This window comes from Carassius gibelio, chromosome A9 (genome assembly GCF_023724105.1).
Source record: "Carassius gibelio isolate Cgi1373 ecotype wild population from Czech Republic chromosome A9, carGib1.2-hapl.c, whole genome shotgun sequence".
In the NCBI taxonomy this organism is placed as follows: Eukaryota; Metazoa; Chordata; class Actinopteri; order Cypriniformes; family Cyprinidae; genus Carassius; species Carassius gibelio.
The window spans coordinates 5824235-5842673 of record NC_068379.1 but is presented as its reverse complement, the minus strand read 5'-3'; the positions used below and the strand labels follow the sequence as shown (position 1 = coordinate 5842673).

At 38.7% G+C, this 18439-nt stretch overlaps 1 protein-coding gene across 1 annotated transcript in view; it reads right to left on the bottom strand.

Annotated features, from left to right (window-relative positions):
- LOC128019522 (von Willebrand factor A domain-containing protein 8) overlaps positions 1-18439 on the bottom strand; it is a 74417-nt gene that overhangs the window by 54444 nt on the left and 1534 nt on the right. Inside the window, exons 3-18 of the mRNA XM_052605539.1 lie at positions 16511-16641; positions 16261-16371; positions 14605-14772; positions 13969-14133; positions 13823-13872; positions 13637-13745; positions 12379-12483; positions 12162-12293; positions 11944-12078; positions 11649-11726; positions 9089-9249; positions 7772-7885; positions 1895-2063; positions 1634-1711; positions 582-697; positions 191-294 (exon numbers count right to left, since the gene is read on the bottom strand). Of these exons, the coding sequence (XP_052461499.1) occupies positions 191-294; positions 582-697; positions 1634-1711; positions 1895-2063; positions 7772-7885; positions 9089-9249; positions 11649-11726; positions 11944-12078; positions 12162-12293; positions 12379-12483; positions 13637-13745; positions 13823-13872; positions 13969-14133; positions 14605-14772; positions 16261-16371; positions 16511-16641 (1926 nt within the window). The remainder of the gene's footprint in view (positions 1-190; positions 295-581; positions 698-1633; positions 1712-1894; positions 2064-7771; positions 7886-9088; positions 9250-11648; positions 11727-11943; positions 12079-12161; positions 12294-12378; positions 12484-13636; positions 13746-13822; positions 13873-13968; positions 14134-14604; positions 14773-16260; positions 16372-16510; positions 16642-18439) is intronic.

The window sequence follows — 18439 nt, the reverse complement described above, 5'->3', positions numbered from 1 at the left end:
CCAGATTAAAATTCAGATTCAGGCAATGGTGGACAAGTGGACATTTTGTGGAGCTGCACAGCAGAATTTGATAGATGTGTTAGTTTTCTGAAATTCCTGTTGAAATGCTCAGTATTATAATTCATTGTCTGCTGTCCAATCCAATTGAAATGGTCATGAACAGTGATAAGAGTTAGTTTGTGTAGCTCACAGGTGTAGAGATGGCTCTGTTCTGATGCTGGGTCAGGCTGATCCTCTATCGAGCAGTTCACCAGACTCTTCTGAAGAGCTGAGCGAGCCAGGCTGGGCAGAAACCTATAAACACACACACACAAAAAAACTAAAATAATTCCAAATCAACTTTTCTTTCTGAACTTTAAGCAAAAAAACAAAAAGTATCTAAGGCATAGCTTCACTAGCAGCATCATACAGAATGATAAATAAATCCCTGATTATGAACAAGATTCACGTTTACCATTGGTCAGTAACAGCCTTGCATGTGCAGAGTTTAAAATAGTTTGTGAATATTTTATTTTTAAATGTTATTTAGTTTGTTGAGTGGTGGCTTTGAGACATGTGTGAATGCGTTTGAGTTTGTGTACCTGGACAGACAGGCTTTGTTCACAGCGTGAGCAACACTCTCCTCTGGATACTGAGAGAGACGTCGACAGATTCTCAGCAGCTGCCTGGTGGACAATGAAGAAGCAAGGGACAGGGCCTGAACACAGCACAGAAACACAAAACAACATTTACTTCTCATCTCGCCAAAAGAAACGCAAAGGAAAGCAAAACAAAGCAAAAAAACAGAGCAAAGCAAACAAAACACTAAACATTTACTTTTTATCTAGACACAAGCAAAGCAAAAAAAAACAAAACAACATTTATATTTTATCTCACCAAAAGCACAAAAAAACTAAACAAAACATTACATTTTAATCTCACCAAAAGCAAAGCAAAAAAACTAAACAAACAAAAAAAACTAAAACAAAACAACAATTACTTTTCATCTCACCAATAGTAAAGCAAAAACAAAAAAACACAGCAAACAAAACATGAATATAAAAATGTAACAAAGCGAATTGACACGTTTGTGGGCAAAAGTGTGTTTAAGATTAACATTGTTTTTAATTAGTGTTGTTTTTAAAGCGCCACCTTTGGAAGTTCTGTACATTTAGATTATATGGACTCATGAAGATGAATTATTTTAATAAGAACCTCAGTTTTGTGTTAATCAGTAGAAAGTAAGTCATATACATCTGGGAAGGCATGAGGGACAGTAAATTATTTTTCATCGTTGGATGGAGTACCCTTTTAAGAATAAAAAAAAAATCCCTTTAATGGAAAAAATATTAACCAAGGCTGCTGTAAAAGAGGATAAACGCTTCATTACATATTTAAGGTTTCTAGGACAGAGCTAACTTAAACACCAGTAAGCAGCAGACTAAGCACTTTCTAAACAAGAAAACCTATGTTGTGTTGTCTACACAGGAACCCTGAGCTGACAAGCCACTGGTAAGACTGCAGGAGCCTCCAGTCTCTCTATATGAGCCTGCTCTGGGACCACTGGAGTCACACTCTCTCCTTGCTGTGTAAGTGCTGAAGGCATCCAGTTGTTCTTCAAGGGTTTTAGGGAGCTCAAACTGTAAAAGCTCACCGTTGGATCGTTGGATTTTCTCAGACTGTGAGTCAGGTGTTGCAGCTGCTCCACTGCTTCATTGGGGACATTTGGGATCTGTTATAAAAAATATCGTGTATACAAGATTCAAATCCAAAGAGCAAGCATCCAAGCTGCAGTATATGATAATTTGATTCAACACAAAATGCAGTTTGTAAACATGTTGGGTGTAAGCGTATTTAAATCAAACAGGTTACTGAATCGGACATAACCGATCAGTCTGAAGAAGATGTGACTGACCATGCCCTGGATCACGGCGGTTTCCTCGGCCTTGGCCAGTGGTCTGATGGTGTGAAAGAGGAACATGGTGAGGATCTCGGGGCCGAGCCACTGCTGCGAGGTGCTCCCGACCTGAGGCGGCTCCGCTAGAGCGAGGATCCGGAATGACGGATGGACTGGGAAGATGGATCTGTGGAGAACATCAGACCTGCTCACTTATTTCCATCAAGCTCAACCTCCCTCCCAATTTCTGAGTAACGCTTCAAAGCAACAACAATAGATTTCAGTGTTCACACAAAGGTTAATATCATGGCTGAAAACCATTTCTCTCTCTCTCTCTCTATATATGTATATGTATCCTTCTGAGGGATTTATTGGATAATTTACATCCAATCAGGTTTCACTTCTTATTTAATACAAATAATAGGCATTAAACAATGGAGCAGGCGACCTGAACGCAGACATTACAGTCTTTGTTATGATGATCATGGGGCTGGCATAACTTGATCACTGATGGCTATGAGAACAAGAGGAGGTGAAGCCAGTCCGTTCATCTGTCAAAGTGAATAGGATATGCTCATGTCGAGATCCATGTCCTCACTGATCTCTGGCACCCTGATATAGTATTGCTGACAATAGCTTGTGCTCCAGCTGCATCGCCACGTAATCCCTCTGGACAGCTCCGTCTATTAATAAAGAGCGAAGCCCACTGCATGAAATGCAGATACACCCACTGACACCGAGAGAGCGATCGAGATTCTTCATTATCACAGCATTTTAGATCTTCATCAGATCGACTTCCTCCTGTTGAATAACAACACCTTCCTATCGGTTTCTAACATTTACACATCATTACTGAATGTACCACTTGTTAGCAGTAATCATACACCGGTGCACTGCTGTAATCTTTACCCATAACACTGAATGCCACTGAAAAACTATAAGAAAGACCATTTATGCAAACAAGGTAAAAGTAAGATAGAGTGACTAGGGGCTGTCGAGCAAAACACAGCTCAACACTTCACTGGAAACATCATTTATGTACACGTTCAAATATGGTGCATGAAGACTTGTTTTCCAGGTTTGACATCGATATTACTAGTCGCCAGGCGTCTGGACTGGGATGCACCAAGTTTGCATACAGTATGTGCAACTGTGACGGAGATTTTTTTTTGTGCAGACCGAAATGGGTTAGCTGTGATGTAATACTGAAATACAGTTATATTGTGAATTATTATTACAATTTAAAATAACTATTTTTGGTAACACTTTATTTCGACAGTCCACTTTAGACATTTTACTAACAGCAAGTAATTTTCCAACTACATGTCAACTAGCAGCTAGTAGAGTATTAGTAGACTGTCTGCTTGATATCTTCTAACACTTGCTTTGTCAACTTCTACTAACCCTAAACCTCCCCTAACAGTCCACTCTGAGAGTTAGTAGACATGTAGTTGCAAATGAATGAGAATTAGTTGATATGTAGTTGACATGTAGTTGCAAGGTTACTCATAGTTAGTAGAATGTCTAAAGTGACCATCAAAAATAAAGTGTAACCCTATTTTTCTATTTTAATACAGACTAGAAGGCAACTTATTCCTGTGATGCAAAGCTGAATTTCCAGCATCATTTCTCCAGTCTTCGGTGTCACATGATCCTTCAGAAATCATTGGGATTTGCTGCTCAAGAAACATTTCTTAATATTATCAATGTTTAAAACAGGGGAAACCCTGATCATTTTTTTATGGATTCTTTGATAAATATTAAATTCAAAAGAACAGCATTTGTTTGAAATTGAACACTATAAATGCCTTTACTGTCACATTTGATGCATAATACATTTCAATATTAATTTCTTCCAAAGAAAATCCATACATTTACATTTCATAAATAATAATAAATATTGGATTTTAATGACCTTACTTTCATTCCAATGTAAAATCCTGGTTGTGAGGCAAAACCAGTTGAAACCCCACTGTTTTGTTTTGCATGACTTGCACAGATGTGATGTTTAAACGGTTCATGTAAGCAGCTCTTTATACTGTATTGTATTCAAGAAGTCTGAAAGACTAAGAGAGAAACAGAGAGACAGAACAAGATGCTAATAATAGGTGTTGACCTCAGGAGGTTAGAGACCGCAGCCGAGCAAAGTGTGACTTTTAGAGGTCTCTTCATTAATACACCTGTACAGTAAGAAGTGTGTATGTGAGTCTGAGGCCGACGGGAACAGAGGCTCGCTAATTAAGAGACCACAAGTGAAGACGGAGACGTCGACTTGGAACACAGGAAGAGGAAGTGGCTTTATTTCAGCCTCAGACGCGGCACCACAAACATCCTTCCTACCGTCTAGGAGGGGCTCTACCAACAGGACGCAAATACACCTCCAACAGCACTGATTTCTTCACCATGACGCTCACAGAGGAGTCATTTCTCTACACCCGAAACACCCAAAGTGGATTTAAGTTAATTTATAAAGCATGTGATATTGACTGACTGTGAAAAACGGCCAACAGACAATAAGACACACTGATTGTCGAACTCATTCCCATGGTGTTTCAAACCCGTATGATTTTCTTTCTCCTGTGGACCACTAAAGAAGAAAAGCAAGTCACTCTTTTCAGCGATTGCAATGAATGGAGACTGAGGCTATTGAGTTTAGAAAGGAATGCAATGGCACCATAAATGTCTCATAAAAGGTTTAGGATTCATGTGCTAAATGAAATGTCTTCCCAACATAATATAGATGAACTTGAATGAACTTCTCGGTACAAATTAGTGAAGATGCGTTTCTTCTTTTGTATGGCACAGAAGAAAGTAATGGTACGAGGTGAGTAAATGATGAGAGGATGTTAAGTCTGAATCCACCATCATGGATTTCATTTGGTTTCGAAATGTGAAAAAAATAATAATAATAACCTGATCTGAAAAAAGCACAAGAATGCTAAAATAAAACTGAACACTATAAACAAATTCAGCAGTCATACTCCGCTATTATATTATAAAAATAAGACTTGAACTATTAAAAGCTTTAAAAACTCTCCATAAAAAAGGAAAACAGGATGATGCACCACAACAACAGTATGCTGTGGCATAAAATGTCTCAACCACTTCTAAATTACACATCTGAAGGCAAGTTGGGAAAGACCGAAATAAACAGCAAGTGTCATGGTGTTAACTTACAAAACCTATAAAATCAGCCCTCGGATTAAATTGAGCTGGACCGTCGGGTGGGCAGTTTCCTGTTACTGCGGTCTGGAGATGAAAGCAGCCATTGTCATGGGATGAAATGCATCTCATCGTAACTCACAGACACGGACGCTCGGTCTAGACTCACTGTCACAAGGTTAGTTGTCCAGAGGCAGAGTCTCTCTATAGTTCGAGTTAATTAATCAACACGTCCTATAAGTGTCTTTGTTCATCAGACGCTTGAGAGCTGGCAGAACATTCACTATTCATTCAGCATTCAGGCCTCTTCAGGTCAAATGAGACGGAGAACCGGACGTGACAAATGGACTTATTGAGTGATCTGAAAGCCTTTATAGACCGGTTTTACTAAAGGCTTGCTTATATGTAAACTTGAGAGTACATTAAAATAAATGCCCAACGTGATCTACAGTGAGCCGCTGTCCAAATGAAGAGCTCAATAGCTGTGTGACGACGTTGGGTAGGCTTCTTTATCTTTTATTTGTTTGCAAGAGGAAAATGAACCAGGAATCCAAAAAAACAAAAAAAACAAATGAGAAACACGGACCAATAGCCTCCTTTCAGACCCTAACATGGTAAGAAAATTGTATCCGCTCCCTCAATCTGGACCTGCATCCAAATTAAACCTTACCACCCCTTCCTAAATACCCTTCACCAGTCGTAACATTCAAAGCAATAATCATACAACTTTTACACAAACTACAAAATTCTAATATTGTAGTATATTTCACAAAACACATTTTTTTTTAATTACGGCTTACTCTTTTATAATGTACTACAATACGCAGCCTGTATCTGCAAGTACTTCAACTAGTAATAAATAGCATCTATCTACTCTTTACTGCATAGTGAATACTTATTCAGCTATTTTTTCCCAATGCAAATTGCATCTCCCTTATGTATTTATGCATATAATTTGAGTGACTTTATCCCTTTAATAAAGTCAACTGAGAAACACTGGATATGCCATAATCATCTGACTGCTGAGAGATAGTTCATAAAAAAGAAGGGCTGTTATGAATGTGCTGAATTCTCACATCTCCCCCACGAACACATGCAGGTGTTGATTAGTGTGAGCTTCCCATTCCTAAAGTCATTATGTGCTTAAAGAGCCACACAAATGGGAAATCAAAAATTACCTGTATTACAGTGTATGATGTAAAATGTGCAAAGTAATTAAACCAAAAAGTACACGATTTATAAAGTTATTGGCTTCTAAAGTAAGGAGTCAACTCTGAATCGCTGAAACGAGTCGTTATAGATTTCAAATCTTTTGCCCATCTCTATGTACGTCACTAGGAACACTTTGCATAATAATCTCCGCCTACCGTCTTGGGAGAAACTGAACTCTGACCTGCCCCACCCCCCCACAGACGCTCTGGTTGGTGTGATAGCATCATGTCGAGGACACAGTGTGTTTTTAATTGTAAATGCAAGTTTGTTTTATTTTCACTGCCAAAGAATGAAGATCAGAAGAACCAATGGCTAAAATTAATTTTCACCACAATACCAGAGCAGTACAACAAATCCTTGTTGTGTTCACAACATTTCACTGATGACTGCTTTTCTAATCTCGGTGAGGACAGCGGGATTTTCAAAGCGTTTGGCCATAAAAGAGGGTTCATTACCAACTTAATTTAGAACAACAAGCATCTCCGAATCACAACGCGAAGTATGATTATGAAGTTATGTGTCTGTTTTCTCCCGAGCGTCTTATCAGTATGTGTGCTGTCTGCGGCCTGTCTGCGCTGATCGTCATGTACAAACACGTCATTAAAATGAAGTGTAACTCTGTGAATACTCAACGAAGAGACATGAGAGAGATATCTATAGAAAGCTTGATATGTCTACTTTAAAAATAAACAAGTGCTGCCAAAAACAGATATTCTGTGATAAAGTAATCCATATGAAAACAACGTGATGTCCAATCTTCCACGTCTCCCTTCATTATATCTAATGTGACCACGCCCCCGCGCTGAACGCACTATTCAGATTCAAACTGAAGCGCTCGGCTTGAATACACCCTCACAGAAGAAAAAGCAGTGAGACTGTTCAAGTTTTTTATTTTACTGTTTGCTTCGCGATGAGAGGAATAAGACATAATTCACCCCAAAAAGATGCTAACGCATAGTTTACCATGAAGTTATGTGCGGAACAACCAATCAAAACTATGTCAGTTGACCAATCAGAACACAGTATGCTACCGAAAGGTGGGGTTTAAGGAAACTGAATCTTTTGAACAGCTTTGCGCGAACCGTTTGGGGATCTCTGAGAATTGAGGTAATTTTAAAATGATATTTTGACAAAATGACAATGTTTTGTAACCTTGGATGGATTTAAACCTAATGTACAGGACTTATAAACAGTGATAGGAAGCTTAGAATTTTCATCTTACTGGCTCTTTAATGTCTTTATGCATATAATTTGAGTGACTTTATCCCTTTAATAAAGTCAACTGAGAAACACTGGATATGCCATAATCATCTGACTGCTCAGAGATAGTTCATAAAAAAAAAGGGCTGTTATGAATGTGCTGAATTCTCACATCTCCCCCACGAACACATGCAGGTGTTGATTAGTGTGAGCTTCCCATTCCTAAAGTCATTATGTGCTGATCCAACTTAAATGTTTTTTCGGCTTGCTCTCAATTTTTGAGTGGAGCAGAATTCTGTGATTGTCTGATGAAAATCTTACCGGTCTTGCAGCTCCTGGTCAGTGAGCTTTAGTTCGTCTTTTAGAGTCTGGTAACGGTCCCATCTCAGCAGTCGAGTCCCGTCATACAGAGACAGCTCTCGGTCATGCAGCAACCTGAGACAGTGGACAGGCCAGATTAATCTCCAAACCAATGACCAGCTATCTGCTCCAGCCAAAAACTCAAGCACAGAAACAGCAGTGCTGGGGTTTTCACACCGAGTGTGTGTTCTCAATATAAACAGAAAAACTGCAAAAATAAAAGAATTGAACCTGTTAAATGTCACCCCGTCCCGTATACGGGACACCTACGTTGACTATACTATATTACAATCAAATCTAATCTAATCTTGACAAACTATATATCGTTGGAAAGGTCTAAGACTCCCAAATATATATTTTACCAATATTTTTTGTTAAAAATTATGTAGGAAAAGTAATAGATGAATTTATGACAAGAGTGCACCCTCAGAAATCTACATTACAAAAGGAGCTTTGACCTTTGTTTAAAAAAGACTTCCTCGTTGCCTTTTTCTCTATCACATTTTAGAAATCATCAGAAGTTATATATCACTTGAAAACATAAAATCTCAAAATTCATCCTTCAAAACCCATTTTAAAATCAGACATTGCATTACCATGTAAATGGTACATCAAAATCATGTTACAAAATGTTTTCAGTCATGAATAATAAAAATTTAGGTTTGTATCATACACATTCATGTCTATCTTCAAAAACGTGAGTGACAGTTAACAGGTTAAACAAAAAATGCATGTTTGTTAACAGACATTCATGAAGAGAGGTACATAAAACACAACATTTTAACCAATGTATTTGATGCAACAAGTTTCCAGTTTCAACTAATTTATCCACCTACTATTGTTATTAATTTACTGTCATTATTATTAGTTGCAGTAATTTACATGATGAACATTTTAATTACTACTACATTACTATTACTACTACTGCTACTAGTACTAAAAACTCAAATGATCATATTATTAATAAATTATTATTATTTTACTTATAATAATAATTTATTGATGTAATGAACATTTAAACTTACTACTACTACGGTTAATAAAAAATACTTTTACATAACAATTAAAATATATATATATATTATTATTAGAAGTAGTAGTCATAATTTATTTATACAATGAATATTTGAATTATTATAACTAATTATTACTATAATATGTATTATTAGTACAGATATGTGAACTGGGAGCATTCTGGATTATGGCTGATAAAAATGAGTTGTCATCATCACACAGAGTTTGGGGTGTTGTAGTGTAAGCCTCTAGATTGATGCGGACCTGGAAAGCACAGCCAGTGTGCCCAGGTTGACGCGGTGGATGCCGTCCAGCAGCACCAGCTTGCCCTCCTGAGCAGCAGTGACCAGCGGGGAGGCCCTCCAGGCCGTGTCTCCATTAGGCAGGGTGTACCTCTGCTGGAGGAGGTCCCGCGCAGTCATGTCCTACACACACATACAGAGAGCCAATGGCTGTCATTTAGTGTATCCTGTAGTATGCTGACAAAGAGTGCAGAGGTATGTGTTGACAGGTCAGTCGTTCACTCAAGGGCTTGCATTGATTTGGAAATGTATGTGCAGTGACTGATGTTGTATGAGAATACAATACATCCAATCAAAGGGCTGTGCCATGTGTCAATATATTGGCTAACTTTTTAATAAACATGGTGTGAAATGAAAAGGTTTCATTCATTTAATTTTTGTAAATAGTATTTTCTGCTTTGTTCCAGTTTTTTGATTGTCGGACCGCTATCTTCAGCTTTCTATATATAATAGAAGAAAATACCATTTACATATTTGCATTCAGCAAGGATGCATTACAATGATCAAAAGTTAAAAGTAAAGACATTTATAATGTTGCAAAAGATTTCTATTTCAAATATTCAAATATGCGGGTCATTCTATTCAGCAAAGAATCCTTAAGAAAAAAAAATATATTATGTTTTCCTGAAGAATATTAAGCAGCACAACTGTTTTCAACATTGATGATAATTTGATTTCTGAAGATCATGTGACACTGAAGACTGGAGTAATGATGCTGAAAATTCAGCTTTGCATCACAGGAATAAATTGAGTTTTAAAATATATTCAAATAGAAAACATTTATTTTTAAGATAAAAAATACATTACTGTTTTACTGTATTTTTAATCAAATAAATGCAGCCTTGGTGAGAATAAGAAAATTCAAAAACATTAAAAGCATCTTTCAGTAGCTTCAAGCATGCTCAAATATTACACAATTTGTCAAAGGCAATTTCACACAGATACAGCGCCACGTGTCAAAGTTCATGTTTTATTCTTGTTATTATACACTTAATCCAATTTAAAGCATTAAAATATGAAAATATGATCAGTGTAAATTTTCCACGGTTTGCCAAACTGTTTGAAGGAAATTCACATTAACTTTTAAGACAAGAAAAACACTGGAAAGTTATCTAAAGGTGAATCTACACAGGGAGAACAAAATGATCATAACAAGTGGAAACACGAGACACAAAACATGATTGCTTGTCAAAGCGAGTGCCAAGACTCTTTTTATGGCTTGTGACCCAGCAGTTGACTTTATGAGGCCCATACGAGTTCATCAAAGGGCTTCAGAGGGCCAAACAAGATGAAGTGAGCCTCTTTTCCCCATACACTACAAACTCTTGCTCTCACCGGGCAAAAATAAATTAAGCATGATGCACGGACAGCTTCCTTTTTCCTGCTCTATTCTCACAGAGCCAAAGGAATTCCCGACATTCCAGTTCAAACCCACAGTGTTTCACTACCTGCGGCGCTCATGTTGACACTCTGCTCCGAGCGGCTCTTCACAGTCTGTATGAGGAGCATCTAAACACCAGCATGCTGCTATCAGACCCTGATGCACCCAGCAAGAGCTCTTCACATCAGCTCCTCACCAAATTTTATCTGAAGTCTCAGTCAACATTTTGGTTGAAGTTTTACATGAAAGGGATAGTTCACCCCAAAATGAAACGTTTCTGAAAATGTACTCTCCCTCAAGTCATCCAAGATGTTTTTATCAGCTGTTTAGTCTCTCATTCCGACGGCACCCATTCACTGCAGAGGATCTGCTGGTGAGCAAGTGACATAATGCTGAATTTCACCAAATCTGTTCTGATGAAGAAACAAACTCATCTACATCGTGAGTGAATTAGTGTGAATGATCCTACGATGATCTCTGATTAATCATGTGGTTTTCTTCTCTACCCACTGTATTATCATTGCGGTTAAAGCTAAGCTGATTTGGTAGTTTATTCTTTTTACTGTAAATTTACCAGGATCATTTTTTACAGTGAATGCATTGCTTTCTCTGTGAAGGACATATGTGATGCCAAAACACTTGCATTTGTCTCTCTGAACAGCATTTCCATTGGGAGCACAACTATGATGCCTTAAAAGGCTGCCTACGTAGTCAGCTGACAAGATTTAGTGTTCTGAAAGCAGAATAGGGCCAATGCGGTTCATGATAACTGGGGGAGATCAAGGAGGGCATGACTCTGATCCCAGAATAGAAACGGCCCAAGAACACACGGCTATTTGAGGACTACAGTAAAATTTTGCAAACAAAACTTGAATGAAAAGTTACATTTAAGGAGGAAATATTATTTTACACTTTGGTGGCGAGTTTGTTCCAATTTGAATGATTTGAGTTGCACGTCGACTACTGTAGAATAAAATCAACTAATTTTTTGCCAACAGCTTCGGCACAACCATTTTCTATTGAAATAGAAAACATCCGCGGCGTACAGCTTAACCTGTACTGATCCTTCCTTTAAAAATGTTACCATTTTGTCTTCTTGGGATTGATTCGTTTTCATTATTTTCTTACGTTTTGACATTACCTGATAAAGCATGATTGGTTCAATGCTGTAGCCCAGCATTTCAGCAAACTCTCTCGCAATCACAGACTTGCCACAGCCCTGGAAAAACAAATAGGAACGGCATTAGCCAAACCACTGAGCACTAAACACTAATCTTAGTCAATTTAGAACACAAGCCATGACGCACACGCAGAAGATCTTCCTGCATTACCTTAACAGCCAGTATGAAAAGTGTGCTATTGTTCGAAACACATCAACTTTCTAGTTCAAAGTGCTTTTTATCACTGAGGGTCACCCCAGGAAGTTGCCTGTGTACCTTGGCTCCGATCAGACAGATGTCTTTGACGAGGTGGGACTGCATCATCTCGGCCAGCAGGCGGTCGTGTGTGGGGGTGCCGATGAACGCGGGACTGCTGTTGGGTGGGCGACTCGGCCGCGTCCCTGATGTAACCTTCAGAGGGAAGAAACGGGTCATCTAATCCACATTTCCAAATAAAACACAAAGCCTATTTCCCCGCATGGCCGCATCCTGACCTGGAAGGTGATGTTCTGGTTGGTCATGTTGAGGGTGACAGCTGCCTGACCTGCTGGATCTCCATTCACAGGCTCAACGCTCACCACTGCAGTCGGAGAGGGTTTCGTGCTCCCATCAGTCAACTCAAACCTCTGAGAAGAAATGATCAGAAATCACCCTCCTTTAAAATGATCACATTGCGAAGACAGACAGTTTACAGAGTATTTAGAGGCTTACACGGAGCAGGCCCTCGACTGCAGTACGGCCTTCCTTTCCCAGCATGACCTGGTACGGGTAGAGCCTCTGCACCAGCTGCTGCGCTGACAGCATCGGGAACAGGTTCTGCACAGATACAAACGCTCTCTCAGAAAAATCTAACAATCAATGTAAATCAGCTTTCAGCACAATCACATTTATGATATCTCTTCATGTTAAAAGGGAAGGCAGATCAGATACTTTCAGAGGATTGGCTGTGTTTATGGGGTGCACTGTAGCTCTGTGAACGGTTTCATCTTTCTCAACCTCGAGCCAATAGCCTTCATGTAAGACGTGACGGAGCATGTGATTTGTTGAATGAATATGCCCTACACTGAAAGAGATCGAGAGATCTTATCGTTCGTTAACGAAATGACTGAACTGGTACCCATGAACGAGTTGAATGAATTGATACACCTCATTCGTGAATGAAATTAACTGGTACATACCTCGTTCGTGAACGAAATAAATGAGAGTAAAACGGGTCGCTTGTTTTCATATACTTTAATTTGATTTATGAATGTGAATATATATGAACTGTCTGACCAAACAATTAAAATGTTATTTATGCAAGAAAACCCTTGTGCTTTGTTCATATGAACAACTTAATTAGACTTTATATATTGAATGCGATTATCCACACATTTTAAAAAAACCAAATCATGTGAATACGTTCGTTGACTTAAGACATAACACATAAGACTCTCTTTTTCGACACCTGCTAACGTATTTTGTGTAATGTGAAGAAATGGTCACTGAATGAATCTGAACGAATCATTTTGGTGAATGAACTGAAAATGAACGAATCTCTTGAAAGAATCAAAATGTCCACCACTAGTCTGTTCCTTGTTCTCTGAAGCCCCTCCCTCAGAAATACACAATCGGCTCAGATTGGTTAGCTGGCACAGTGTATTGTGATTCGCTAAACGCCTAGTGGACGTTGTCCAGAAACGTCACGCCCCATTACCATTACGGGTAGCTGCATGTTCCCGAGGCCAGGGGTTATGTAAACATCGGGGTTAGTGATGTCACAAACCAAGGAAGAAGCTTGTTGTAGTCCCTACCTGCCTTTTTTTGTAGTCCTTAAACAGTGATTTCTTAAAAATAAAATATCTCCCTTTATATTGAACTTAGCGTGTCGTAACTTTGCAGACGTTGCTAGTGAGATTACAGCAAACTGGAAGGAAAATGACACACTGTTAACCATTATGAAGGATACTTCACGCAGTCTGCTACTCACTAGAACTGCGAGGGCAGATGGAAGGTTGTCCACGGGGAAATCGGGCAGACTTAAGCTGGCAGACTCTTGAGAACAAAGTGCAGTGGCGAAAGACAAGAGCTGGGACACCCTAAGATGGGAGAAAATCACTTCAGCGTTCAGTCTGCACCATGGCTAGTGAAAACCCATGTTTGGAAACGACTGTACCTTTCAGGAGGCACATTTGGTCCAATTCTGTATAGATGCTCTAGCTGGTCCTTTTGAGAAACATAAACCGTTAGAGGCCGGACACTAGTGATGCTACACATGTATCAGTACATCTCATATTTTTATTATTCTCTGTCTGAAAGCACCTTGAAGGGAAGGTAGTAGATGTCTCTGGCCTGGAAGCGGGAGCGGAGAGGGGGATCCAGCGGGTTTCCTTTGTATCGGGGAACAGGGAGGCCGAGAGCAATGACTCGAAAATCCTCACTCACCCGAACAATCTTCCACGCATCCAGCTCCTCCTTACTGTGCTCCTATTAGATCAAAACCAACATGGCAAACAGTACACACTGGTAAACAAATGTTAACAATTCAAAATATTATTAAGTTATTTTAAAGAAAACCTCTTTCGGAGGCCCTGTATTTCACTTTACAGCTGATATTAAGATGCGTTTGTGTTGAGCCGATCACAAGTGCAGAACACACAGTAGTTTTGTGGCTATCAGAGAAGAAACGAAAGCTGCTGCTCTTCATAGTGTTTTCTGTTCTCTCCTTTTGCATTCATATGGAAATTGTGTGAGCTTGTATTTAGCAACATTAGATGGAAAGATCAGTCAAATACACCTGCCCATAACCCCTCCCCTAAAAGAAATCAGGACCACCAGGTGTAAACGGGAATGTGTCTCCCTCGTCTACTTGTGATGCGACAGGCCAAAAGGACCAGTTAAAGGACAGATCTCTGAGTGGTCAGTCTGCGTCTGTAGATACTGCACGGCTCTCCTCACCTCCAGGAGTTTGTCGTAGCGCTGTGCTGACATGAGAAAGCGTCCATCTTCCAGCTGCATCTCTCGATTCTCCAGCAGGTTATTGAGAACTGGCAACACGTTCCTCTCGGCCTTCTCCAGGCCCTCCAACACCAGAATCCGGCCCTCTGTCGCAGCTCGGACAGCACACTGGAGGAGACAGAAAGGACAGGAGAAAGTTGAGGCACCTTGCAGGAAGTTATCTAATTCCGACTATGATATTTGAGTTAGACGTTAATCCATAATTACGTTTCTTACCCCACTCTAACACTTGTTTGTTTTGAAGATTCAGCAATTCACACACGTGTACAAGAATCAAAAGGCATTGACGTCAAAGCAAGGAAATTCTGGGCTACACCGATGAGCACAGAACAAGTCGCTATATAATAAGGTTAACATGTAAATACGAGCCTGATTGTGTGGGAACAGTGCCTATAAATATGTAGCCATATGGTCCAAATTTAGCTCAGGACCCATATCCAATCTGAATACCATACATAATTACTAGAAATGCCTGTGACGCAGACTAGAGAGACTAGTTAAAACCTCAGACCATAGCGTTTGTCAATGACACACCAAATTGTAAATAGCTGAGCTGAACGCCTTCTGACCTACTTGACCCTAACAAGAGACACGAAGAAAAGCCAAACAGGAAAGAGTTTTTATTTAATTTTTTACCACAAGTAACTTTCTCTTGACTTCCTACACAATGTGCTGGAATAACGAAGAGCAGAGCATATGATGTAATATCACGTACAATTATGTTATGAATAGCTCCATTTTAAAGCTGAGAGGTCAATATGGCATTCCAGCTGTGCTAAAATACATAAGGTAACAGCTATATATGTCAGGGACCGGCAGAATGATTGTGCTTTAAATATTCCAGCAAATCAAAGCCATTTCAGCGTTATTGTGAACTAAAACTACTGAAAATAAATTTGGAATATAGCAGAAATTATATATATATATATATATATATGTATATGTGTGTGTGTGTGTGTAAAAATTTAAATATTTAAAAACGTATAAAAATATATATTACTAAGTGAAGTAAAAATAAGTTTTGGTTGAAAATTAGTATCCAGAACTACTAAAACAAACTAACATAAAAAAAAAAAAAAAATAATAAAAAACTTATTATACTAAAATTATACTAAAAATATAAGAAAAATATAAGCAATTTAAAATACTAATAAATACTACATTGGTATCCAAATAATAGTAAAATAATACAATAAAATAAAAATTATAAAATAGAGGAAATGAAAATCTTACATTAAAATGTAAAAGGACATATTTAAAATAAATTAAATAAAATAGGCAACTTCCATGTCTAGCACTTTTAAAACATTGTGTTTAATTTAAATTAAGTTTAATTTAAGAGTTTGTGCTTAATATTTTTATGAAGTAACCATTAATGCAATAATCCACTTGAGGTTGTGCTGTAATGTAAATGATGCACAGACCGCGTTCTTCAGCCATACATCCTCAACACAGCATGGCCTCTTCTGGCTAACTGCTTAAATTAGACACTATCAGATCGACTTTTGAACAGAGAAAAAGCTTTGTAATACACCATCTGCTTAAGACACAATCAATCAATTGTAAGGGAGTGAAAGGTGAAAGAGCTCTACTTGCCTGGTCTATGTAAAAGGCGGTTCCAGACCGGATCTCTCTGCGCTGTTTGAGATCAGTCTCAGTAGTATCTCTGGACAGGGCAACATACTCCACCTCTCGCTTTGTTAGTTCCTAGCAAACAAAACAAATTTGATAAAATATGAGGCAAGACTATAAATATGAATAAAGACTAAAAATATAGTGAAATTTTCAGAGTGTTGCACATTTCAGAAACTGAGCCAGTATTGGAGGAGGAGGGGTGGGGGGTTACCAGGTACTGCATGGCAAGTGAGCGCCGCAGAGGACCAGGAGGACCAATGAGGAACACGTCCTGTCCGAGAAGATCCTTCTGCATGATCCAGCGCAGGTGCTGGGTGACCATTTGTGGCAAAGCCTCTGTCACTATAAAAAAAAAAATATGTAGATAAACTATTAATAACAAAAAAAAAACATAAACATACACACACATATATACATATACACACAAACATATATATACACATTAGAGTATATATTTGTCATTTTTTAATATATCGGCATCGGCCGATATCCGTGTTTAGTAGCGCCGATTTAAAGTCAGGCACGTCGGCGGGCAGCCCCGTGTTATTGGCGCTGTGGAAAGTGCTGCTGCTGCCACTGCATGTGAAGCACCCCAAGCCAAAACTTTTGGAAGATTCAACAAAAGACCTGGGAGATAAAGGTAGTCAGGGAATTTCACTCTGTAAATGGGGTGGAGAAGTTGGCAGCTCTTACAAACACTGCAGCGAGGGCTCCGTTACTCCGCCCCGCTCACAGACAGCACAGCGCTCGGAGAGACAGTTGTCCTGGAGCTGCCCAGAACGGTGAATAACATTTGTTCGGAAGCATAGTTTGATGCAGACAAAAACCAGTTTTCCATCCAACTAATTTGTATTTAGGGATGTCAACATTTATTAATTTCCATGATCGATCGTCGTTTAAATTAACGATCAAGTGATAACCTTAATTCTGCAAAATGCGTCTGCAGCGGTATTATTATTATTATGTGCAAAAGCCACTTGGAAAAAAAAGCCTTCTCACACGAATTAAAGGGGTTTTAGTGTGAATAAAATGCTACTAGCAGGACTGTAAAATGAATAAATGTGATTATGATCATTTGATAAAATGAAGAGAGCGCGCCGTACATTGGAGATCATGTTACTTTGTTGACCGTTTCCCTTCAAGGAGACCGCTGAATGGGCCTCTTTAAACGGTTTCGTGGTGCCCCTTGTTGTATTTTAAAATGCAGTGTTTTCAAATTACACTATAGTAGTGGTGCAACGGATCATCATTGATATCTTCGGTTCGTCACACATGTGACCCGCGGATTGAATTATGAAAAAAAAAAGTTGCGCATGTTCAGTCCACACTCAGCGGTAATGCGGAGCGGAGGAGCTTGAACGCCCCGCGCATTTTGGCTTCCCTGTCAGATATAACGATGAAGGAAAGAGGTCAGAGTGAAAAGATTGTGCCAGATCTTTATGAAAAGGATGAACTATCCCGAGCATCCCCTGTTGCGCTCAGGGGATTGAGAGCTATGTGACGATAACTGCTTACTTCATCACAGCAGACTGAGAGATGAGAAGTGGGGTATTATGTTAAAAAGAAGATATTATGCCATGTGCATTAAGTTGATTTCATATATTTTAATTTAATAATTTAATGTTAATAAAAAAAAAAAGACAAAACGTATGTTTATTTGTCTTGGCCTTTTTTTCTTTTTTGTTGATCCGAAAAATTATCTGATCCATACGAGGACGAGTGAGCGCGGGTTTGACGAGACGTATTTGGAGGTTATTGCTCACGCCTCGTTCTGCACATATCCAAAATGTTTCCATATTCGCAATGTATCTGAATGTTAAACTATAATATTATATATATATATATATATATATATATATATATATATATATATATATATATATATATATATATATGTAAACTAGACGGAACAAATCATCCTCTTCACAAGAGCAAAAACGTCCTTGGCATAACACCAGAGAGGACGGTATACAGTGTATTCAAACTGACCAGTGTAACCTTTTAAATGTTTGGTTGACTGGACTTTATTTTAATAATGAACAGACTGCGATGTAAGTTTGAAATTAGAATGAACTTTATATGTTCTGTGTCATTTATACCAAACACAAATGTTGCTAGTTGCTAGTGTGTTTGCAGCACT